The sequence below is a fragment of the Sphaeramia orbicularis genome, chromosome 21, assembly GCF_902148855.1.
Source record: "Sphaeramia orbicularis chromosome 21, fSphaOr1.1, whole genome shotgun sequence".
NCBI lineage: Eukaryota > Metazoa > Chordata > Actinopteri > Kurtiformes > Apogonidae > Sphaeramia > Sphaeramia orbicularis.
This window is the reverse complement of record NC_043977.1, coordinates 11,993,129-12,020,649: the sequence shown is the minus strand read 5'-3', so window position 1 is coordinate 12,020,649 and position 27,521 is coordinate 11,993,129. Positions and strand designations below refer to the sequence as shown.

The 27,521-nt window shown below is 38.1% G+C and overlaps 2 protein-coding genes across 2 annotated transcripts in view; one reads left to right on the top strand and one right to left on the bottom strand.

Annotated features, from left to right (window-relative positions):
- The window catches only part of LOC115413027 (general transcription factor IIF subunit 2-like), a 125,259-nt gene that overhangs the window by 60,872 nt on the left and 36,866 nt on the right, over nucleotides 1–27,521 (bottom strand). The window lies entirely within an intron of this gene.
- kctd4 (potassium channel tetramerization domain containing 4) lies at nucleotides 11,488–13,421 on the top strand. Its single transcript, XM_030125741.1, has one exon. The coding sequence runs from the start codon at nucleotides 11,664–11,666 to the stop codon at nucleotides 12,438–12,440; it is 777 nt and encodes a 258-aa protein (XP_029981601.1). The 5' UTR covers nucleotides 11,488–11,663; the 3' UTR covers nucleotides 12,441–13,421.

Below are 27,521 nucleotides of genomic sequence, written 5' to 3'. Positions count from 1 at the left end.
AACTTATAATGCGTAAAGATAACACGAAAATTAAAAGTGGTTTGTATATTTACGTGAGTCATAATGTCACGTTGCATGGTAATACACGCACAGCACGATATTGGAAGAAAATGACATTGCAATTTTTTTAACCCTGCGATATATATTATGATATGAAAAAATACTCTGGAGGATATAATAGCTGTGTGGCGCCGACATAAATGGTCAAACAATTTAGTTGCGTTTCCTCTCGTTGTGTCAACAGGTGGACGGCACTGTCAACACAGAACACGTGTTTCATTATCATCCTTCTTGTGGCTGAAATAATTCCAGATAACTGACATTGTTTTTCTTTTTTTCACCAGGTCTTCGTTTATGATTTTCTCCTATTTGTTGCTCATTTTTCAATGTTGTTACCAGCAACTCACTCCAAACTGATTAAGAACGACTGTGATTGGTGGATGGCTGTGTGCAGTGTGTGTCAGGTACCCAGGTTGAAATTTGATGAGAACACGTTGAGTTCATTTGCCTCCTACATCACAGGGCCTGCGATGTGACTACTGCGCACACGTACATTGCAATTTCATTTCATTTTTTTCATTTTATGTTTATTTCGAGCATTTACAGAATAAATGCAAATTCAGAATTCCAAAATCATTCATCTAGACTTGAAAAGGAATGAGAAGAAGAAAAACTTATTTAATCCCATCCCCATTCTAATCATTAAATAACTTAACATAATAACGTTTTAAACACTCCTGTCCTTAGACTTCAAGCCAGAGCAATGAACAAAATAGGCCAATACCAAATTAGAATAAACTCATTTGACAGTATTAATATTGTATAACTAATATGTGTATGAAAAATAGAAACAAAGTACATTCCTGGTGGTGTTACCATGGATAACAGTTAACTGTCAACTTACATTGTAATAATTACATACCTACAATGGTAAGAAAAAACTACAATACCACTAATGATAAAGGGCAGCACATACCAGTAATGGTAAGAACAATAGCAGAAGGTAAAGGACAACACATACCAACTAGATGAGGAACAACAAGCACACATTATTGCTGCGTTTCCACTACATGGAACCAGCTTGATTCGACTCGGTATTCCTGGAGACCATTTCCATGACAGGACACTACTGACTTTATAGTACCTGGTTGTCATAGTGATGCGGCACGTTATTTCCGTGTCATCTGTTCAGAGAGTTGCTGAAAACTCACTTGCTGCGTGTTGTCTCGTCTGAATTTTTACATCGGCCACCAAACACTAAATCTCCTCGACCGACCATGGTGTAGTTTTGGGCTGTTATCATGTGGATTTAATGTACTGCTATAGTTACTGTCCACTTCTGCATCTGTTTTTTGTAAAACGGCGGATCACAGACAAAACTGTCTGACCAGTCAGTGGTCTGCAGTGTTATATGTTTAGTATCACTGGGAACCTCGGCGGAGGTGATACGAAAAAACTAGTACCTGGTACGAGATTCCAGGTCCTTTTTTGTAATGGAAACAGAAAAAGGCCGAGTTGAGTTGAGTCAAGCTGGTTCCACACAGTGGAAATGCGGCATAACATTATAAGACAGAATAATAATGTAACATAAGTATTAGAACCCTCTGTCTTTATACTGGGACCAGACCATATGTTTATATAACAGTTTAAATCTGTGGATATTTTGGCATTGCTTGTGTTGGATATCAAGACTGTTCCAAAGTCTCAAACGATATATTGTGCAGCTCTTCACAGCACCTCGCATTAGCATTAGCATTAGCATTAGGGTCAAAACACAGTAATGTCACATCAGAGAGCAAACTTTAATTGATTTCCATTCCAACACTTATTTCATTATAAAGTAGCATCTTGTTTTGGATAATCCCTTATGGTCCAACTAAAGCAAAACTGAATTTGAAAGTAAAAATGTGGGTCATGTAGCAACACTAATCTGTCAAATTGTCTCTAAAATGTCCCATCAGAGAGATTTTGAATACTGTTTTGACCCATTAGCATTAGCACTTAACACATTTGGAGCAGTGAGGTGCCATTGACGGCGCTCAGGTACCAACTTCAGATCTTCATCAGGACCTCGGTCAAGATCACTAACAGGAGAGTTAACCTACGTATACCAGAAACTGGAGGATCTGAGGATAAACATGTGGGTTGGAAAGGGAAAAAAAAAGGAAAGCTGTGAGTCTGAAGTGAAAACCACTATACCGCCATGTCTGGGAATTTAATATTCTAGAGGTTTCTGATTAAACATCCTGACTCATCTTTGGCCTTGCCTCAGATGCTGAATCCCACCATCACATTTCGCCCCTTCAACTAAATTGCTGATAAATTTCCTCACACACACACACACACACACACACACACACACACACACACACATTGTACATCAGACAGCTTTCTATAATGAATAACGCAAGAGACTGACAGCTCTGAGCTCATGCAAGCCCCTATTTTAAGTGGTTTCGGTGCAGGCTTCACAGCGGTCATTGACTCCGTGTTACACCACACAGTCTTGGAGCAGCTCCATGAATAATTCACCTTAAAGACGGAAGGAAAGTCTTTGCTGGAAGCGCTTTGGGAAATTTAGTCAAACCGTCCTTGTTGGCTGTTAAATAAAGAGACACAAAAAGCTGCAACAAACAGATTCTCTTTGACTTTGAAGGTAGCAGCCGTCCTCCATGAGCCGGTGTTAATGAACAGGAGGCAGAAAACAGGTCAAACCTCCCACAATCCACTCTACTGCATCTTGGCCTCGTTTGCAATTCCAATCGAGTGTTGTTGATGATGATACCGCTAATGACTTATGATTAGAAAATCGCCGCAGAGGCAGACAGAGCCGTCACTCTGGGATCAGATGCACATAGAGAAGGAAACGCATAATTTTATTAATCCACTGCAATTACGGCTGCTTTCACTGGGTTTTTCAGTCATTCATTTCCATCTAAAGCAGCAGCTCTGATGTGTAACCGGTTTCTAACCTGTTGCTTTTTATGCAACACACCCGTGGATCAGTGCTTTTACTTCATAAAGCACCGTCACTTTATTCGTCGAGCAAGTTGAGAAGATCAGGGACGAATTCCATGTCATCTCAAACAGAAAACTGGATCTGCTTTATAATGTTCTTGCAAACAAACACATGCACACAGGCCAGACTGCCTTCCCTCCGCTTTTTCATTTCCATTGCTGTATGAGCAGGTGGATGAAGCAGCACTCTATTTTTAACACCTGCTGAGGCTTTTGGTGCCAAGTATCACTAAGACTCTACAGTTTGGGAGCTTTTCTAAACCATATTGACCTTAATACAGCATACCACATTCAACTGTTTGTTAAGTGGGAGTTGGCCTTTAGAAATGTTAATATCACTGGCTGTGGTTCAGCACAGAATAATAATTTCTAAGAGCCTGTAGGGGAGCAGAACCAGACTCTGTTTTCAGGTCAAGAGGTTGTACAGTGAGATATTGAACAAGTAAGATGACCAGCTTTTCGTGATGTGAAAAACTGATGCCCTGATGTTTCTTATTACACCGAGTTCTGCACCGGTTCAGACCTTCTCCCACAGATTTATTCAATATTGTTTGTAAGTTTTGATGCAACACCTCAGTTTACACTAATTTCCTCTAATTTTCTACTAAGTTGTGTGATTTATTTGCTTTTCTCAATAAACCCAATGCACAAGGTTATTGTCGTTAACGAAAACTAGGGATGCACTGATACCACTTTTTTCCAGACCGAGTACGAGTACAAGTACTTACATTTGAATACTTGCCGATACCGAGTGCCGATATGAGAACTTAATAATCCCATTCCAGTTCTTAGTTCCTTTTGTAAATGTGCTTTATTGTCATTGTCATTAGTCTGACTGGAACAAAGTGCTGCTACTGACATTTAATGTGTTGGAATGAGCGTTTGTCAATTAATCCACCAGGGGGCGCCGCTCTGAATTAACCATACTGGACAAATACCACAAAGAAGAGTAAAGTTTTATGAAGAAGAAGAAGAAAGTCAATAATAACAAACATGCAGACGACAGAGGTAACACTAGTGTGATACTAATATTGCAGCGTTTTCGGTAGTAAGGTTTAAAAGCTTAGCTTCAGCATGAAGAGAAAAGATAAATGTTTTCCCTATGTTTCGTTTTCACTTCCGCTGGCGGCGGTCTGCACTGCTCCGTACTCCCAGTGGTATTCTCCATTTGGGTACGCATCCACCAGCACCTCGAAAATGGATGGAATGTACACAGAGGACGGACAGAACGCTGCGTCTGTATCTGTCTGTGTCTGTAACGTTACTTGCAGTCAGCATTACTTTTATCACCGTCATTTATTTTGAAAAATCTCCAAACTCCCCAGAATTTATTCCACGGCCGCGTACCTGCTGCACTGAACTGCGAATGTCACACGGCCGTAAGTGGTATCGGTGCATTAGTATCGAATATCTTTTATGAGTACGAGTACACACACTGAGAATCGGAGCCGATGCCCGATACTTGCATCAGTATCGGTGCATCCCTAACAAAAACTAACGAAATGATGAAAACTAGAATTGTAAAAACATTGTCGTTAACTGAAATAAATAAAAACTGTAATTAAAAGAAAAAAATGATAACTAACTGAAACTGTTTTGTGTGCTTACAAAACTAACTAAAACAGATGAAAATTATGGATAAAATTCCCTTCGTTTTGTTTTTGTCAATGTTGGATTGATACAAAAGGGATTTATTTCACTCTAGCAATTTTAGCTAGCGTCACCATACGGTACTTCACGGTCTGTCACTTGTGGTCACTTGTTGTTTCCAGTCGTCTTCATGGAGACTAAAGTTGGGAGAAAGCAGCAGAGTCCTGTCTGGGATTTATTTGAATACGACGGAGAAGAAGAGAAAAGGTACAACAAAACTAAAATTAATACTAAAACTAAACTAAAACTAAGCATTTAGAAAAAAATTAAAACTAATAAAAACTAGCAAACGTGCTTTAAATATGAATTAAAACTGACTGAATTAGTGGAAAAAAAGTCCAAACTAAATAAAACTAAACTATAATGAAAAATCCAAAACTGTTATAACCTTGCCAATGCATCGTCTACCCATTCAGATGTCTTTTTGAATATGAACATCCACTACCCTGCAGTGACAAATACCGCCACAGTCCAGGTATTTAGTCACTCATGTACAAACTGCGAAATTATGCAAATTGACTGGCATTCCCTGCCAGGTGTAAAAAAAACCAAAACATCTAATCTAGGTTACAAACCGTCTGGATGGAAATATTTCTGATGTAAAATTGTTGTTGGGGTCGCAATCAAGCATAAACATAAATTGAGTCGTCAGGTTGCCCTGCCAAGTGTTTGTGTATTTGTGTGTTTATGGATGATGACAGTCCCGTGCACTACATTTAACACACTGTTCAAGTGTTTATTTTCCGCCATTTCTGTCCTTTAATGCGTTTGTAACATCCAGGTAGTAATGGAACTCAGTAGGTGCATAACAGTTAATGCACTAAATGATGCAGAGGTAGGAATATGAACACAGCTTCTCGTAAGAATTTAATTGTTCACACTTCAGGGGAATGAGAGGAAGTAATTTTGATAATCCAACCACCCCTTAATGTATAATTAGCTGACAAAGGAACTTTGGTGCCCCCATTGGTTTCGAAACAACTGTTTTAGAGCCTCAAGTTTGTGATTTAGTCAATGCCATTGTGGCTTTTTGGAGCAGGAAGTGACCATATTTGGACAAAAGGAACAGAACTGCAGGACTGCAAACAAAATCATGAGTAAGCTAATGTTAAATGCTTTCTTAGTGATGCTGTAAACATTAAACTTAAAACATTGTCTAAGAAAGTGTCTTTACTGTGCTGTTAGTGTAAGCTATTAACAACAACTAGAGCTAAGATAAGATACAGAAAAAATATGTTATGAGGATCAGAAAATCCAGCTCTGACACTAATTGGACACCAAAACTAAAATAAATGACACCAAAAATCTATGGAAAAACCAGACTAATCTCATGAAATTGTGTGGTATGCCACACCAGTTCTTAAGGCATTTGGCATGCTATACGTACGCATTTTCATCCTTTCACGTGGTATTCAACACCATTTGATTGCGTGTCAATTTATGCCAAGATCTCTGGTTTACATATCTGTAACCACTAACCCTAATCCTAAACCTTACCCTTACCGCTAATCGTGTGGTATTTGACGCGGTATGAACATGCATGCAGAAAGCTTAAAATGTGTACAGATAGTATGCCAATTAAAAGTGGGGTGTATATTTACGCAGTTCCTTGATTTAGCGGTTCAGTGCAAGTCTGTGGGCTATTTGGAGCAGCATCTAGTGGCTGTCCGTGGTATTACACTTTAACATTCTTGCACATTGTTTTCATTTCCAGTCTTCACCTCTTTTCCAGAGGACTTTTATATTGAAAACTGCTGCATCTGATGTGAGCGTGTGTTTCTTACTTGTACCAAAATATGAGTTATGAGCTCATACAAACACTGAAGCTTCTATGTCAAATGTAAATTCCACCTCAGAGTCAAGGCTGTAATCAATCATTGGTTATTAGCTCCAGTATTATGCAGACAGCTCTGAACATGAGCAGAAATTATGCTGTGGATTTTTCCATGTTCCAAATCCCGTTTTGCATTGATGGAACAATAGATTCCACTATGGACCGTAAGATTCTGATGGAGTAGATCAGAGGTGCTGAACTCATTTTAGTTCAGGGGCCACATTCAGCCCAGTATGATGTCAACTGAGACGGACCAGTAAAATAATAACCTATGAATAATGTCAACTCCAAAGTTTTCTCTATGTTTTGAGCAAAACTTGTAAGATTGCACATTACAAATTATAACTATCCTTCTAAAAAATGTGAATAACATTAACAGCCATGAAAAAACAGAAATTTATTACGAAAAATAAGTGCAATTTTAACAATATTATGCCACAGCTTCTCATTTCCACATTACAACTTACAGATCACAGTGGATCTACAAATACACAAAACATTTAGTAACAGGCAGAATATTGTTAAAATTACACTTATTTCTCTTAAGACAGTTCAGGTTGTTCATATTTGTTCAGGTTATTCACATTGTTTGTAACAGGATCATTTGTAAATGTAAAGGTTTTTAGGTAATTTTACCTTTTTACACTAAAACAAAGACAAAATGTGTCTGTATCTGGTGCCTTGAACTAAAAAGATTTTAACATCCTTGATTATTAATATCTTCAGTTCATCCCCTGGGCTGGATTGGACCCTTTGTTGGGCCGGTTTTGGCCCACGGGCCGCATGTTTGACACCTGTGGAGTAGATGGTCCCCCACTGTGAAGGCTTGATCAGGAAGTTACAATCAACCCAACAGTGAAACACAACACTGTCTTTCTGAAGCTCTTAGGGTGTAAATCTGAAGCGTATATTTATTTTGTTAAGTGGAATATCAGTTCTGTTTGTGAAAATAAGTCACATGTTCTCACCTAAATAAGCCTTGTGTTGTGTGTAAAGCACACACTCTATTGAACTACTGCTGTTCACGTGACAGGTTTGCATCCGTGGAAAAGAATAGATCTTGTATAAACACGTGAGCAGCAACAGAATACAAAGGTGTTGGATGAAGTGAATGAAGGCCACACATTTGGACAAATGATTAAACATGAATCATAGAGCACTGAATTGGGTAAAACTACATGAGAGCTTGACAATGAGCCAGCTAAGAATTATTCCATGTTTTAGGAAAAATAAATGTGTTGTTGCTATCACAGTGTTAAACGGGTTTATGTTGTATTAATATTCCAAACTCTCACCAACAGGGGGAAGTCTGGTACCAGAACACACTTAACTCTTTCAGTGCCATGGGCCGATTAAATCGGCTTTACGAATACAACCTTTAAAGTGCCACGGGCCGATCAGATCGGCTTTGGAGAACACGCCATATTTGTGTACAAACAAACCATCCACCCCCATTTCTTTCTCACATTTCGATGACGTTCTTTCTGTGTCCCCCTTTTGAGACCAATCAGACAGGAATTTGAGGTCACGCGACCGAATAAATTATGCAAATTACAATCAATAATGAATCGGCTGCGTCCGGTGCGTTTTGAATCTAAACAGCAATCGGTCGGATGTTACCGAGCGGTTTCCTGCAGGATTCTTCAAATATTATGAAAACGACGCGAAATACTGAAAAACGGCCAAATTCTGTGGCACTTTTAAGGCTTATTAGCCCCTTAACTATCTGGCACCGAAAGAGTTAAAATGACCAAAACCACCAACGAATCAATGCTATGTATCCACAGACTGTACCACTCACTGAAAAACAAAACAAAAATCTTGTTATGTTTTTTTTTTACAATGACAATAAAGCTCATTGTTTACACACATCTGTATTATGGTATCATCAAGTGTGTCATCAAACAAAAATTCATAGGCTCTTATTTTGACTCTCTCAAAATAACACTGTCTTATAATCCTCATGTGCTGCGTCAGCTGATAGTTTACTTTACATCTCTGTTAGCTTAGCTCTGTTAGCTTAGCTCTGTTTTTAGACTGAAAACAGCCACAGTAAAACCACAAATCCCCTGTTTTCTGTACAGTTTGTGTTGTCAGTAGCTGAACTAAAGATCTGTTTGGAATCGAACAAACAAGGTCAGAACTGTCACAGTTTAGTCTGAACCATGGATCAACAAACAGCAACTTAGCAAAGATAAAAACATCCCATAATAACTTTATACCTTCATAAGATGTCACCCATGTAGAAGAAACGCTGCCATGTCAGCATCAAACTCCATTCCTTTAATTTATATCTGTGTCCAGTGGAGAAAACACCAGTGATTCTAGCTTTTATCACTTTGTCAGTTTCTTTAACTCTAAAAGTTGTTTCTTCATGGTTCTCATCACATTTGGTCACTTTCTGATACTTGTTAGTTTTCCTCACCATAGGAAACCGGCAAAGTGACTCACTACTCCCTCTAGTGGTCACATAAATCCCCCATCCTGTAGCTGTAAATCAGGGGTGTCAAACTCAGATCCTCGAGGGCCGGTATCCTGCATGTTTTAGATGTTTCCCTCTTCCAGCACACCTGACGGTCATTATCAGGCTTCTGCAGAGCTTGCTGATAGGCTTATCATTTGAATCAGGTGTGTTGGAAGAGGGAAACATCTAAAACATGCAGGATACCGGCCCTCGAGGATCTGAGTTTGACACCCCTGCTGTAAATGAATTCAGGTTATATCTCTACAATTTAATACACTGACAAATGTGGCAAGACTTCAGTGCAGTTTATTCTAAACACTTTAATAATATTTTTAGGCGATTTTTTAATATTTGAAAATAAAAAAAATTACATATAGCCCCTTTAACTCATCAGATTTTAGACTCTCTTACATAATGCTAATATGTACCACTGTATAAATCAGATGAAACCAGATTAAACATGATATTTTATTATAAATGTGGACAGTCTTTTAAAAATTCACCATTAGAGAGATTCTTGAAGTCATCCTTGAATCGACTGATTTGCACTTCCTTTTTTTTTTCCCTTTTCTTTCTATAATAATGTATTTGTGGCTTAATGCACGTGTTTGAAAGCAGTCCAACAACAACACAGACTCATTATAGTCATTCACCTTGAGATTCATTAAAGCAATGCTTTTATTGATTGTGGGGGTTGTTTTGTTTGCCTCTGAAGTTGCTGCAGGCTGGATTGACTTGTTGACAGATCAGTTCTGGGCCTTGAGCCACATTTGGCCCATGTGTAATGTAAATGTAAATGATGCAGTCCATAACATAGATTACTACATGTTTATTTTTAGTAGCACAGACTGTAAAAATTAAACAATTAGTTTATCTCTTGTAGACATGTTGCAGTAGACTCTGATGCATTTAAAAAGAGAGGAATTTATCACCCTGCCCCCCCGAAGGGGAGGCAAGGGGTATTGATTTTAGTTTGGTTTGTTTGTTTGTTCATAGTCTAGCAACAAAACTATGGGTTGAATTCATACCAAATTTAGTTTATAGATTGCCAGTGACCCAGAATAGATTTCATTACATGTTGGGAACAGTAGGTCAAAGTTCAAACTTTTTAATGAATTTTTAATATCTTTTTTCCCCATTTCCTTATAATGGGTGAAATTTCACGTCTGTAGCAGCAAAACTATTGGTGGAATTCACACCATATTGGGTTTATAGATTGCCAGTGACCAAGAATACATGTGATTACATTTTGGGAAAAGTAGGTCAAACTTCAAATTTTTTCAGAATTTAAAAAAAAAATGTTCTTCTCCCATTTACTTAAATTACTGAATTTTCAAATGTCTATAAAAACATCAATTTTGTTTCAATTTTGTTCAAACTTGGCACATATATAGAGGAAGGTGATATGCTGACATGAGCACATGCATAGACATGATGACATCAGCTGGATTGATGCCGAAATAAGCTACAATATGTGTGAGGGGCGGGGTTTGTTGTGGCTTGCACTACATGTTTGGGATCTTTTTTGGCTAAATCTGCCAATTTACAGAAACTACAAACCGACACAATTTGGCTCAGATGGATTTTGTCAACCTGTGTCCTTCAGTTGATTGACAACCTTTGTCATTATGCACACACTATCCTACTGCTTTGTTACTACAACCTTTCCAGGCTTTTCCACATGCTTAAGTTGTACAAGATCATGCCAAACACACGAGTCGTGTCATGAAGCGTTTGTTACAAATTACCGGCCTATTACAGCTCCCCTAAGGGCAGACACACACCATTATCGACTGTAACTGGTCCATTTCCACCATAGATGTCTTTAAAACCAGTACAGAGATGGACCAATCACACACACACACACACACACACACACAATCAATCCACAAACAACAATTTCAAAGTGAGGGACTGCTTGTTAACTTGCAAGAAGAAAAACAGCCTATTTATGCATTCCCTGTTGCTTTCATTTACATATGGAGGAGCCAGCAGCCTACTTCCCCCTGTCATAAGCAGACACGAGACAGAAAAAGAACGTCAGTCGACCCCCAAATTAAACTGGATTCCTCTTCAAACAGATTCTTGTTCACATGTAATGCTGTGTGGTAAACAGATGAATTTGGCTGCAAAAAGGACTTTCAGATTCAGACTCACACGAGTGAGACAGTTTCACACCACAAAAAAATTGTGGAAGCAACCACCCTCCATCTGGTGACAAGAGGGAGTGTGTGTGTGTGTTGTGTGTTGTGTGTCACAGTGTGTGTGTGTGCGTGCTAATTACTGGAACTCAGCTCTGCACCTCTTTTACCGAGGATAATTAGGGAACGGGAGCAGAAATAAAGAATGAGCTCCTGGAGTCTGTACTCTTGTGTTGTTTGCTCTTATATTCCCTCTCTCTCCTCCCTGTATGTGACGCTGTCTGCCCACCCACTCCTAAAGAAAGAGACAGAGAGAGAGAGAGAGAGAGAGGAAGGAGAGGGAGAGGAGGGACACCGAACAGCAAAGAGAGCCAGTCTGTTTTCTGCTCCCAGTTCACAGTTGCTCCTCTGCCAGGCAGCACCTCACCCATCCTCCGTCACGAACCCTCCAAACAGCCACATCCTGAAGAGAAACGAGGCAGCTTCGTACTGCGCACACACACCGACACACCGGCTCTGAGGAGGCTGGGTTGAAGCTGGAGAGGGTGACTGGAGAATGGAATGGAACCTCAGTAGGATGGAGAGTGAACTGAGGCACATCAACCCGGACCTGCTGCAGCCCAGCAAGAGCTTTAAGAAGCCCTCTTCTGGCACCATCACCCTCAATGTAGGGGGTTTTCTGTACACCGCCCACAGGACCACCCTCTCCAAACACCAGGGTTCCTTTCTGGAAGAGCTGGCCAACGGTAAGAAGCCCGTGCAGCACACCGATTCCATGGGAAACCCCTTCATCGACCGAGATGGTCCGGTTTTTCGCCACGTTCTCAACTACCTTCGAACTGGAGAGCTCCAGCTGCCAGACGACTTCCGGGAGGCGGGGCTTCTCCGCAGAGAGGCAGATTTTTACCGTCTGACTGAACTGGTGGAAGCCGTGCTCGAATGGGAAAGCCAGCGAACCGCGCAGAAGGAGCCGGCCTTTTTGGAGGTGACGGACAGCCACGAGAGGTCCCAGGGACTCAAAGTTTATTGCAGTGACCCCGCCTTCATCGAAAAGGTCAAAGCGCGGCTGGTGCAGATCTCTAAAAGCCGCCTGGATGGTTTTCCGGAAGAATTTGTCGTGTCATCCAACGTGATCCAGTTTCGTCACTTCATCAAGTCGGAGCCCGGCTCGAGGCTGGTTCTGAAGGAGGACAGCACATTTCTGTGCACACTTGACTGTCTGAAACTAGAGACAGTGATGCTAGCGTTAAGATCAGGCTATAAGTTGGTCACCAGCCTTGACAGCAGCAAAGGCTCCGTGGTGGCAGCTGAGGCCCTGCACTTTGTCAAATAAGAAAGAGGCAAACAGACAGAAAAGAGAGAGTAGGAGAGGGAAAAGGAATAGAGTAGTGCCTGATTCAACATCCATCCCACTAATGTAAGGTATTGGCTTGAACATCTTAGAACATGTGCTGAGCTGTAGCATGTGGTATCAGGTGGGAGAATATGGGAGAACAGGTGGGTTGGAGCGCTTCACAGGACAGTGTTTATATTGTTGTTGCACAATGTCGGCTTTTAAATGCAGGATTTCATAACGTCGGACCGATCGATATCCACGAAAAGGCATCAACCTCTGTCAGCTCGTACTTATACAGTGAAAAAAAAAAATGTCCCAGATGCATCTAGGCTGCATCCGAGTAGGTATTATACACAAACAAGTATCACATTGTCATGTGGAAGTCGAACCACCGTGGTTTCATTCACAGATAAAACCACGGGTTCACGTTCTTAACACCTACAGCTTTATCTGTGGATCTTTGTCTCTGCACAAGAACTGCTTCTGCTGCTTTGTCGACCAGCCTTCAGAACCAGCTGTGATGTGCACTGTGGTGCCAGTCAGCTTTTACTACAGTCTGTGCGTGTGTGTGTGCGCGTGTGTGTGTGTGTGACTGTGGGTGTGTGTCATGTGGCTATATACTGTGTGTGCGCTGTGTTTAGTTGGTTTAATAGCTTGTGTTTAGTTTATTAGCCTCTCTGGAGCCTGAAGGGGAAAGCACCAGTGCATTAAGGCCGATTTGACTTTTTTTTTTTTTCTTCTCGGTCGGACGGATAAACTTCACATCTGTCAGAAACAATGTCAACTGTTGCGCCAAGATGAGCTTCAGTGCTGAGAACTGTGACTACTGTAAGGGCTTTGAATCTAGCATGATGCATGTGCACTAAATAAACGGTGTGTTTGTTAGTGCTGTGAGACTCTGTGAAGTCAGTGCCACAACAATGCCTGTTATTTCCAATGTGAGTATTTTACAAATAAAAGTAACACTGACAATCTTAACGACAAGCATTTAAGGTTTGTTGCAAATGTTTGTGTATCTGGTCGTAGAAAACTGACCTCATCTTAGTCTTAAATGTGCAGGATTTATGAGTTTTTTGTTTGGTAAAAAAAAAAAAAAAACTCAAATATAAAGCATTTAATCCTGACCTACCTGAACTAACTGTCAGTGCAATGTGTTAACTCTGAGCCAGACAGGTGCCACCACTCTCTCTCTCTCTTTCTCTCCGTCTCTCTCTCTCTCTTGGTGTTATGTTTCCAGAACCTTCTCATTACAATGAAGTGACAGAAGCACACTGATCTGGCTCTCACTTTCAGCTCCATCAAACCAGACTATTTCCCTTGAATAAATTACTCACTTTACACTTCACCACATGTGTCGAGACGCTGTTTTTCATATGCGAAGCGTAGAAGGTGTGCAAAAAAATTCAAGAATCACAGGAACAAACATAAACCGACGTGACGCACAGACGTCTTTGTCATTCCATACATTAGTCGTTAGAACAGCACAAAGGTGTGATGTTCCTGGGTTTCCGCTCCCTGAGTGGTGAAGCCATCCGTTCAGATCCCACTCACAAAGAGACACTCGGTGAAAGCTTTTCAATTATAGAAACCAGGAGGAATCTACTCCACTTGTACTCTTGCACCACTTACTAAACTGGTGTACGATTTTTTTTTTTTTTTTTTTTTTTTTTTAGAAATTAGCTGCCTCAGAGATTAATTCTGTAAATTCCCAGTTTGGAATAAATAAAGTCTATTACAGTTTACAGTTGATGATTAACAGATGATTAAAATTTTTATCTGTCTATCTATCTATCTATCTATCTATCTATCTATCTATCTATCTATCTATCTATCTATCTATCTATCTATCTATCTATCTATCTATCTATCTATCTATCTACAGGGTGGGGAAGCAAAATTTACAATATTTTGAGGCAGGGATTGAAAGACAGTGTATGACCAGTTAGTTTATTGAAAGTCATGAAAATTTATTTGCCACAAGAAAATTGACATAATAGAAAATGTTTTTATTCTATGTGTCCTCCTTCTTTCTCAATAACTGCATTCACACGTTTCCTGAAACTTGCGCAAGTGTTCCTCAAATATTCGGGTGACAACTTCTCCCATTCTTCTTTAATAGTATCTTCCAGACTTTCTCGTAAAAGTTTTGCTCATAGTCATTCTCTTCTTTACATTATAAACAGTCTTTATGGACACTCCAACTATTTTTGAAATCTCCTTTGGTGTGACGAGTGCATTCAGCAAATCACACACTCTTTGACGTTTGCTTTCCTGATTACTCATATGGGCAAAAGTTTCTGAAAAGGTATGGATAATAGTGTTAGGTATGATTATGACATCAATATATGTTTGGTTTCAAAACAATTGATGTAGTGCCTGCTGAGAAAAAACAACTAAATGTTCATTGTAAATTCTGCTTCCCCACCCTCTATCTATCTATCTATCTATCTATCTTAAATGTGCTAAATGTTATGTGTTTTAATAAGATTACTTGGAAAACAAACGATAAAAGTGCTGGTTTGCTGATGTTTTCAAGGTTATTACACATACATATACTGGTTTATGTACATTTATAAAATAGATTTATAAATATTCCACTAGATAGAACCTGTAAAGTGAATGTACAGTCTCATAAAAAAATTATTAGACCATCAAAAGTTATCAAGTACTAACTCCTGTGTGTATCATGTGACTAAAACAGACAGAAAAGAAAACATGGAATGCCTAAAAGCACTGTTTTTGACAGTAAAATGCCATAGATATTGATATAAGAACTGAAGTGATTTTTGGTTATTATCAAAAAAAAAAAAAGTCTAGATATCAGCTCTGAAATTAAAGTCTTATGAGCTATTTTTTGTTGTTATCATTATATTTGTCCAAACAAATGTACCTTTAGTTGTACCAGGTATTAAAATGAACAAAAAATTCAAGAAAACAGGGGGTGGTCTAATAATTTTTTTCCGCGATTGTATTATAATAATGTGCAGACAAGGTTTTAAAGTTGATCTGGTAGCTCTGAGACAAATATTCCCTTTGAGTAAAACCAATTCTGCCGTTAATTCTCCAATTTCACATTTTGACCCCAGACTGTATCTTGGAAACTTCAGCCAACCAGCATTTATGACTTAATTTTTCCTTTATCAGTGACTCACGTGGTAAAATTTCACTACTTTTATTCTGGAAGCATTTTCCTTGTAGACCAGTGCTATTAGAGCTAGAAGTCTTCATTGGCCTCCTAATTTAATTCTGTTGCAATTCATTTGTCAGTGACTCAAATGCACAATGACTTTCAGTGCATCTAATGTAGCACATTGTTAATTTACTGTATGATTCATGGATCCATTTCCATCAGTTAATACACAGTCTGGTAAATCTCAACTCCCCCAACTAATTTTGAAAGTGCTTTAAAACAGTCAATAATACAGACGGATGTATGTTTTTCAATAGCAGGCTCTCTAATATGTACAAAAACAAGACATAAGTCCTCCTCTAGTGCATCACAAAACTATATTATATGTTTATGATGCACACATTATGATGTAATCAAGAAATGGCCACATTTTTACATATTAAACTGCTCTATGTTAGCATTTCTATTCACTTCTTCACCTTTAATTACATGTTTTTGCACCTGTCATCCTCAAGTGGTAGAGTGAAGAATAAAAAAAACCCTATTTCTATTGTGTTTTACCCAGTATGTGAGTGAGTTTCAGCTGAGTACACATGTTTAGGTGCTCATCGGAGAGTAAATTACCAGAACCTTTATTCAATTTTGGAATATACTGAGGTGAAGCTTTATTTGCAGTATCACCAGCACTATGTTCACTCTGCAGGTTTTAAAGCACAATTCAGATTTTTTGCTGATATCTGATTTTTATTTTTATTTTTGCATGATTCTCCATATTATAATTTAAATGCAATGCCATCAGACCCATACATGAACAGTCTACAGTCCTGAAGCGGTGACACATGCATCACACTGTACTTTCAGGGTCCTGCCTCTTTCAGCGCAAAATTGTGACATGTGTTGCATTTTAATGATGTAAAAGTCAGATGAAATGCAGCATGACTGTTCAGACTGAGGTCACATTATAAAACATGAGATATGCATATCATTTAGGACCACGTATGGAAGTGGACTGGGTCTGATTTGAAAAAAAAAAAAAAAAAAAAAGATTTGTGCTGTTTGGAAAAAAAAATTCAGATACAAGTCACATGTGGGCAAAAAAGTCAGATTCAGGCCACTTATAGAATAGAATAGAATAGAATAGAATAGAATACAGGGTGTCCCATAAGTCTCCATACATAGGAAAAATAAACGTTTCTTGACATAAACCATTTTTATTTATATAATATGCTCTATATGACTGCCATTTTGTCAGGAACACATTTCAATGCGTGTCTGCTGAAGAAATATAAAGAAGAATTATAAAGAAATACATGTTAGAACCATATATGTATGGAATGTATTATGTCTCCTATGTATGGAGACTTATGGGACACCCTGTAGAATAGAATAGAATAGAATAGAATAGAATAGAATAGAATAGAATAGAATAGAATATGTTTTACTGACAGGTGACAGCGACGGTGCACTCACACCTAAATAACAACACAAGATACAGACATATAATAGAAAAATATAAGATATAAAGTAGTGTGGAATCTAAATATGTGCAAATTACAAATATACTGAATGAAAGGGTAGAGTTAAGAGAATAAAAGTAGTATAAAAATGTGCAAATGTAACACTGTAAGCCATGCAGACATACATGTTACAGTGTAAATAGTTCAAATGTAACAAGGTATTGATGGTTGCAAAACTACCAATAAGAAAATTGACAAAATAATCAACAAAAAATACAATCAAACATCATAAACTGTAATTCCAAATGGACTTTTCTGAACTAGAGTTTGTTAATCTGCCCAATTTTCCACAAATGGTAAAAGAGAAGCACACACCTATTAATAACCAGTTCACTCTCCTCCATGTTTAATACTTAATCAATACAAAGAAGCGTTCCGGGGCTCTTCACCTAACTAATGGGTTGTTTAATGGACGTATTCACATTAGTCATGGCGGTGTGCTGCGCTGCTCGAGGCCAGGGCGGTGCAGAGGTCTGTGGGGAGCCCTCCCAAACCCTCCAGCTCCACTGAACATATTCAGTGTTTCCAAAGTAGGCCAGTCACCCTCTTCCCTCAAGGAGGACCTCGTTTTATCTCTGCATTGCAGTCAGATGTGTGTCATCATCTACCTTACTATTAATACTGTGTGAAATATTTCCCAATAATGCAGAGTGACTGAGTTTATGCCAGAAGCTTTACAGCTGTCGAATAAAGACAATGAGCGCGTTTATATGCACCCCAATACTTCCATCAATATCTGATTTCTGGAGTTTTCAGATTATTCCAGTGATCATGTAAACAGGATAATCTGATAGACTTTATCTGATAACAGTAGTAATCTGATGAGAAACCGGATAAACACACCTAGATTTCTCCCCAATACTCCCATGTCTTCACGTATGTATACAGGTTAATCAGATTTTTTTTTTTTTTTTTTTAATTTGAATCCTATCCTGTTTGATTACACTGGTCAACAACAAATTTATTGTTTAAGTTTTTTGAGCTGATTTAGGATAATTTTGGTGTGCTGAATCCAAAAATCACATTAATTTTGCTCAATCAGGTCAACTTTCTGAACTATGCTACATATTGGCTTTTTTAACATTTTTGCTTACATTTATGGGCATTTTCACATCATATGATACAGAATTCTTTCATATTTCTTGCAATAAACGAGTTCTGAAGATTTTACTTTTGCTTATGATTAATGTTTCTTTTAATATTACAGGTAAATGAAATGGCTTCGACTTGAAGATCTTGCAAAAATAAGCCTGACGTATTCTGCTACATCTGCGGTGAATACACCATTGTACCTAACAGGAATCCTGTTAGAAAATGATTTTTTTTCTCTTAAAACCTATTTTGGGTGAGAACTATATAAAAAAAAATCCACTGATAAAGTCACAAAAATGTAATCAATTTTGTGAGAAGATCAAATTTTTCAAAATCAAATTAGCAAAAAAAACTTGACCTGATTGAGAAAAACAGATGTCATTTTTGGATTTAGCGGTGCAAAATGGTCCTAATTCAGTTGAAAAAACCTGGACAACTTGCAAAAAACATTTTTTTGTTACCCAGTGTTATTAATTTAATTCGCATACATGATGTTGTTTTATCTCACTCCTTTGTTTTTACATTGATTTGACAGCATCATGTTACATTATCCCTGCCTTCTTTATTCCAATTCATTTAACCCTTTCATGCATATTGGTCACTACAGTGGACAACTATTCTCTTGTATATTCATGGATTTTGTTGTTTTACTTGCATATCAGCCAACACAGTGGACGCTTATTGGTCCAAACACAGTAATGTCCTGTCAGAGAGCGAACTTTAATTAATTACCGTTCCAACATTTAGTTCAGTGTAAAGTAGCTCCTTGTTTCGGGTAATCCCTTATGGTCCAATTAAAGCAAAATTTAATTTAAAAGTAAAACTGTGGGTCATTTAGCAACACTAATCTGTCAAATTGTCTCTAAAATGTCCCATCAGAGAGATTTTGAATACTGTGTTTTGACCCTTATGCACCATCCCATTCACTGTAATTCATACCATTACTGTAACTTTCCTGTTCTTGATAAACCTGATCTGCAGTAAAATATTTGAGGGTAAATAAATTGCTAATTGTTATTAGACTGTAATTAACACTTTTTTTTTCTTTGAACAAAAAGTTTTTTATTGCTTATTATCGGAGTGAGTAATAATTAGTATTTTAGTATGTTAAAAATGTGAGAAAACATCAGATTAGCAGCATTAAAACATTTCTTTCATGGTTTTAATCACTAAATGCATGTTTTTTTTGCTTCAAGAATTAAATGCATGGTGTCCAGCTGAGTGGCTATTTTTGTAACTCCATGAAAAATAGGTTCATAGAAAAAATTTCAATCACATTGTTTTTTTTCCATGCCTAACAGTCAGGAAAAAAAAAAATCTTGAATAAGGTTCTCATAATTCATGCATGAAAGGGTTAATTTATTCGAAGTGTCATGTTTCTGCATTTGTTATACATATCTCTCCTATTGTGTTGCTTCTGTTTTAGTGTTTTTACTTGCATCTTGTATCCTGCTGTTGTGCCCTCTACTTTGTCGGTCAAAAGCACTTTGTAAACTTTGTTTTTAAAAGGTGCAATATAAATAAAGCTATTATTATATTATTATCTGCACGTGTAAATAAAAAAATCTACGTACGAGGGGCGATTGAAAAGTTTTGAGCCTAACATGGAAAGGGTTAAGATATGAAGACCAAATTTGGTCCATGAAATCTTTCACATATCTTAATCCTATCCACTAAATTTCTTGGTCATAGCAATCTTTTTCCCTGTTTTACAGGTCCCTGAACTTTCTGTATCAAGTGTTTCCTGAAAAATGGACAAACTTGAGTATTGGGCTGATTTGTGACTATGGATAAGACTTGGGTCCATCACTATCAGCCTGAGACCAAGGAGCAGTCCAAACAATGGAAACATCCCATGTCACCAACCCCAAAGAAGGCAAAGGCCATACACGTACTTGATGACAGCCCGATACTCAAGTTTGCCCATTTTTCAGGAAACACTTGATACAGAAAGTTCAGGGACCTGTAAAACAGGGAAAAAGATTGCTATGACCAAGAAATTTAGTGGATAGGATTAAGATATGTGAAAGATTTCCTGGACCAAATTTGGTCTTCATATCTTAATCCTTTCCATGTTAGGCTCAAAACTTTTCAATCGTCCCTCGTATATAAAGGTCAAAACACAATAATGTCCCATCAGAGCCAACTTTAATTGAATGCCATTCCAATATTTATTTCAATATAAAGTAGCTCCTTGTTTTGGATAATCCCTTATGGTCCAACAAAAGCAAAAATGAGGGTCATTTACCAACACTAATCAGTCAAATTATCTCTAAAATGTCCCGTCAGAGAGATTTCGAAACGGAAGTTACGCAGCGACGTGAGCCTAAGAAGAAAGGTCAAAAAACAATGAAATGAAAGATAGCTGCAACATGTGACTTATTTATATTCTATATGGGACGGCCGTGGCTGAGGAGGTAGAGTGGGTTGTCCAGTAACCGTAGGGTTGACGTTTCAAATCCCGCTCTATTCTAGTCATGTGCCATTTGCCGCGTTTCCACTACGTGGAACCAGCTCAACTCGGTTTGGCTCAACTTGGTATTCCTGGAGAGCGTTTCCATTACAAGATACTACCGACTTTACAGTATCTGGTCGTCATAGTGATGCAGCGTGTTACTTCCGTGTCGTCTGCTCAGAGAGTTGCTGATAAACTTGCTCGTTGCGTGTTGTCTTGTCTGAATTTTTACGTCAGCCACCCAAGACTGAATCTCCTCGACCAACCACGTTGTAGTTTTGGGCTGTTATCATGTAGATTAATGTACCGCTATATTTACTGTCAACTTCCGCATCTGTTTTTTGTAAAATGGTGGGTCACAGAGAAAACTGTCTGACCAATCAGTGGTCTGCAGAGTGTACACATCACATTTTAGTATCTGGTCCCCAGTCTTGGAACCTCAGCAGAGGTGATACCAAAAAAGTAGTACCGGGTACCAGATTCCAGGTCCTTTTTCGTAATGGAAACGCAAAAAAGGTCGAGCCGAGTCGAGTCGAGTCGATACCACATAGTGGAAAAGGGGCAATAGTGTCCTTGGGCAAGACATTTCAAACACCTTTCCTCCAGTGTATGAATGTTTAGTGGTGGTCGGAGGGGCCAAATGGCAGCCATGCTTCTGTTAGCCACGCCCCAGTGCAGCTGTGGCTACAAAAATAGTTTACCGCCATCCGGATAAACTTCATTGTCCCATATGAGAAATTGATTTTGCTCAACAGTGCTACACATTTCTGCATTTATATTCAGACACATACAATCACAAAACAACTCAGTCGCAAAATCTTGAAGTCAGTATAATCACAACTGTGTATTAAACTTAGTCCATATGTTGCACCCTTTCCTCCAAGATACAATAAATACAATAAATTTAACTGATACAACTTAAAGGTGGGGTATGAGATCTTAGAAAAACGGTTTCAAGCAAGCTACATTTGAAAAATACTCAATTCAAAAGTCCAAACCCCTTTTTTCAGACATCCCCCCCAAAGCCACGCCTCCAGAGTACTGGCACATGCAATGCTTGTTCCCGAGGGTTCACAAGCGCTGCACACCAACAATTTGCCCGGCTGCAGCTCCGGTCCCGATCCATGCATACCTCATTCAGTCTCCTCCAACCTCCCTGCTCTTACAGAACAGCCCCAGTTCATACCTATCTGACTAATGTTACATTTCCTGGTGATTTATGTCAGTGGCAAAATAGTTCCATCCTAATATAGCTAACATAGCCAAACTCTGGCTGTCCGTTCCAAAGGTGACAAATTTTTTTTTTTTTAATTTTTGTGTTAGAGCATTTAATTAATTGGTTGTAACTGGGGTGTGAAGGGGATTTTAAGCAATAGAGTAAAAAATGCTAAATCTCGCACCCCACCTTTAATTTAAAAAGGAGTGGGAGTAATTTTATTGCTTAAAGAGTAAAAATGTAAAAACCACTGAAACACATAAACAGTAAGAACAGAGGTAGTTTTAAAAACCAGACCTGAGGCAAGGTTGAATCAAAGCCAGAGGACTCAGGGCCCATTGATCAGATCTAGTTTCTTCTTCAACAGTGCTATGGATGTTTGGAAAACAGACAGTTTGTCAGGGTTGGTTTTGTATCGGTTTGCTCTGTAGCGTCTCCCTGAAGGTAATAGGTCACATTTGGGGTGGAGGATATGGGATGGGGCTTTAATGATTCTGCTAGTCTGGTGAACAACTATCTGTTCATATATTGACTGGAGGGACTGGAAATGTTTGTTTCCTAAGTACTGTCATGGCAGTTTTTACCACTTTCTCACTCCTAGATCTGGACTACCATAGTGTGAATGTGAGAGCGAATGAATAATGGCGATGAGGTGAGATAAGATAAGATAAGATAAGATAAGATAAGATAAGATAAGATACGCCTTTATTTTTTCCACAAGGGGAAATTCCAGATGTAATATAAAGAGCTTTGGGTGCCTTGAAAAGCTCTATAGAAATCTAATCATTATTATTGTTTTGTAGTCTTATTAGCTCCCACATTAGGACAAGACCAGATGTTTTGAAAATGACAGGATGTGTATGTCTTACGTCATAACATACATACGTACTCAGGAAATCCAATAATGAACTGAAACATGTAAACCAGGGTTTTTCGATTATCGCATTTCTGAAATGCATGTAAACGCGTCGCATCTGATTACAGTAATTATTGGATTACTCCCAGTTATTGCATTTTTATAGTCATGTAAACAGGCTCAATATGATTATTTACTTCTCCAGATAATCACACCTAAAGAAAACAGGAATTCATGAGGAGTACGTTCTATTCTCACGGAAGCAGGTTTTTTTTCTTGGATTTAGATGCAATAGTGACTGAACACTGCAAAAAATTCCCTCAAGAAATAAGCCTACTATTCCTAAATCTGGTAAAATTGGCTTATATTGAGCAAAAAATTCTGCCAATGGGGTCAGAAAAAAATTGTTGGCTAGAATTCTTAAAACAAGCACAAAAAAAAGCCCATCGACTAAAAACTATAATGTGCCTTAAAATTAGACAAAAAGGCTAGAATTTCACCAAACAGTGCTTAGTACAAGAAATAAAATCACTCAGATATTAGCTGGAAAGCTTTAGTACAAAAAAGTTAGATATATTTTTTTTTTCAGGTTACAGCAGTGCAGCAAAAAAAAGTACACAAGAGCAGAAGAAGAGCAAAATCAAAGAATAAAAACAAATCAAAAAAGCTATATATATTATTTACAGTTGTGCGAATGTTGATTATGCTGCAGGTTGAACAGGGATACGGATGATTGCACAGTTTATTGCACAGAGTTATTTGCAGTAGTTTTTGTTGTGGAGCCTGACTGCTACAGGAAGGAAAGACCTGTGATACCTCCCCTTCACACACTTGGGGGGTCTCATCCTGTCACTGATGGAGCTCCTTTGTGCAAAAAGCAAGTGCTCATTTTAAATCAACACGATGACTAACTTTTCCTCTGTTCGTCTACTACAGTGGTAGCAGAATTAGGTATTAAAATAATAAACATAATAGTGCTATTTACAGTTCTTTGTATGACAATAAATCTTGAAGATCTTACTTGAGATTGAAAGATTTATTTTTTTTTTTAAATAAAATCCAAAGCAACTGCAGAACAACTCCTTGGTTTACAGATAAATCATGTGAGACACTATTGCATCAACATGCATTTATGGAAACATGTGGGTGTATATTTGAATTCTTAACATTCAGAAACATCAATTTGCTCCAGGGTGATATTTTTTTTAACGCAGTGGGAATATGCAAAAGCAGCCTTCTGAGTCGTCTTTATTTTAAATTAAGCGTAAAGTTCTCACGAGGTTAACGTATTTTTATCTCTTTATCGCACTCATTGGGAAAACAATCAACCAGTGTTCAATGAGCTCCATCTCTGACTGTATGACTGTCTTTGCGCCCCCTCCATGGCGACTGACACCATCTGTTCCAGCAGGCGATGTCGTCAAATCAAACCCCCACCCCACCCCCCCTTTGTGACTCACACACCCACGGGAAAAAAAAAAAAAAACCTGATCCCACTCCTCACAAATACAGATCGCTCTCAGTTCGGGATGAATGCGCTCACCTTCACCTGGGCTAAAGTCATAACCTGAGTACTAATACTTTACCCTCTGTAACGCCAAAACCTGAGGCCTTTTTAAATTGCAGATCAGCCACATGCATTTTTTATGATGATTGCTAAGCTACTTATTAGTTGCTGGGTCAAACGGTTCATCAAAAAGCAGCTCTGGTTAACGGAGGATCCACCACGCACAGGTGGAGATGGAAATGAGGCGTTAACACATGTCAGAAAAGCTCACGCTGTACTATTATCTACACATTCATCTTAGTCTTTTCACCTGTTGCCAGGCAAACTCGACTCCTACATCATATGCAACACAAGCTGCTCTCCCCTTCCCTCGCGCTCCACCTTAACCATGATGCCTCTATCATGTGCTGCTGCTCAGCCAGCAAATGACTAACATACCTCAGATTTTTTTTTTTTATCTTTCAACTCCAGAAAGAGAAGCAATGGCAGCGGGGGAGGGGAGGAGATCAGATGAAGGAGTGGAGGAAGAGGAGGAGGAGGAGGAGGAGGGAGGTCAAGCCCCTTTTCACTCTCAGCTCAAACAAAAAGCAGCAGCCACCTTTAAAGAGTCACAAAAAGAGGAGCGGTACACGATGCAGGCTCGCAAAATGACAGATGACGTGGACACTAATGCATTTAGTTGGATTAAAACTGACAAAAGATGTCATTTAAAAGGTGGCAGCTTCACATTAATGTAACAGTAAATGAATAAATCTGCCTCCAAGGACATCTACAACACACAGGAATCATGACTAATAGCAGTGAAATAATAATTCCTTGTTTACAAGAATTTCTCGTAACAGGAAAATTCCACTTAATTATAGTATTTTCTTGAAAACACTTTATCAAAGCAGCACATTTTAACCACAAATGTCAGTTTTATTTTCTCACATCAGATCTGATTTCTCAGTTTACTGATACTTCCCTAATGAGGCTTGTTAAAAAAGCTGATGTGAACCTAAATGCATGATGGGTTAAATAGTAAACGACAGGGTAAGCAGTAGAATTTGGTCCAAATATTAACACTGACACTGGTCGCTCTGTTGTGCCAAAACATTTAACAAAGGCTGTAAAATTACACACAAAATATCAGCTTTACACTGTGTTTGCAGCTCAGTTACACACACGTCTTTGCATGGGACAAGACTCTTAAAAGTGTTCATTTACTCATCAGGATGAACATACAACTGAAATATCACACATGTACCGACAGGCCACGCCTCTTTCTAACAGAAGCATGTGGTCAGAATAGTTTGGGATTTGAGGTGATGATTAATTACCACACAAATAAGTGATTGATGATATTATTGTTTTTGTTTTTCCCACTGCACTGGAAAAAAAAAAAGTCTTACCAAGTGTATTTTTCTCATTTCTAGTCAGAATATCTCATCACACTTCAAATGAGATATAATCACCTAAAGAGAAACTTTTCAGTGAGATATAAGAACTGATTTTTAGACAATAGATCTGGAAAATCTTATTTCAAGAAATCTTACCAAGATAATTTTCACTTGTTCCATTGGCAGATTTTTTTGCTTCAATTAAGTAAAAAAAAAAAGCAAAAGCAAAAAAAAATCTGAGAATGGAACAAGTGAAAATTATCTTGGTAAGATTTCTTAAAATATGTCTCATATTGTCTGAACAAAAGGATTGAAAACATGTTAAGTGCAAAGGGAGGTCAGACTAAACATGACCACTTTGGTTTATAGAAGCTGTTTTTATTCAGAAACCTTTGTTTTCCCGGCTGTTCATACTTCACATATATCTGATTGGATCTTAATACAGAGACAAATGCACATGTGTGGACAATAGAATGTAATGTTGAGGTGCACAGGACTGTAAATGCAAATGGATTCAAGGAAATATCAATAATACTTTGACAGTGTTTAATATCATACATGTTTTTAAAGCAAAAGAATACGACAAAAAACAAAACGTGCAGCTCATGCAGATTAGTAGTAAAATACAAATGAAAAATCTTCAACTAATAGTTCTGCTCTGTGTAAAAATACAATAACTGCCTCTAAAATGTAGTAGAGCAGAGGAATTAATTTTTTTTCAACCACTTTTGTTCAGTTTATTATTTGTTTCAGTGCTTTGAGAAGCCTGTGGATGTGGTGGGGATTTATTTTTTACAAGTGCAGTTATAACAAAACAGAAGTTATGGAGGTAACCCCTGACTGGCACTGCCTTTCAGCCAACAAACAAAAAAACAAACAAACAAATAAATAAACAGCCACTCTATATATATACAGTCTACATGTGTAGTGCGCTTCAGCATGGCTGGTTGTCATAGCAACCCAATTGCAGCTACAAGTGACACGTCAACTGACTGGAGAGGAAAGGAAAACTATAATTTTCCAAATAAAAACACTATTTTACATTCATTTCAGGCAAGAATTTAAGTATTTAGACTCAAATCTGTGGCTGTTTTGTCAGTATTGATCCTATTTGAGAATTGGTTCTAATAATACCTTTGGGAAATTTCTGTTGGATTGGATTGGATTGGATTGATGTCCCATGTTGCACATATTGATGCAGAAACAATCAGGTAGTGACCAATTTGTGACCTGTGTGATTTAATGTCACATTTAGTTAATGGGAAAAAAAAAGAAAGAAAGAAGCTACAATGGGCTGAGCTGATACAATCAACGGGAAAATCTAAAAATACTAACATACACATATATTACAATAGAAAGTTTAAACATTTGAGTTCTACTTGCATTTTTATTAATGAAACCTAAACTTAGGAAAAATGAAATAACTAGAATATTTTGAAGGTACAAAATCTAAAAAGTAATAATTAAAAAAGTAAAAATAGGATACAACTTTAAGCCCATTAATGAAATACTGGAGCAAAGATCCAAACCCTAAATAAACTGCTTTGATTTTAGATCTGCACTGAACTCATGGTAGAGGACGAATAAGACACAAAAAAGATTGTATTAAACAGCATCAGACAGTGACAATGGAAGTAATGATGAAATATGTTATTTCATTTAGTTTCACCACCTCCTTTGTACAAGTGAATGGAGATGATTATTATGATTATGTAAAATAATTATCTCAAATATCTTACAAAATGATGATTATATGGTAATTGTGACACTATATGAAGGAGACAAATAGACTGAGAATAACTGAACCCATAAAGACCCAAACATCCACTGACAACCAAAAGCATCCACTAATCCTATCAGTACATGTAAATAAGTGGTGTAACATACAGTTTGTCGTCTTTTCATGGACATCACATATGACCCATT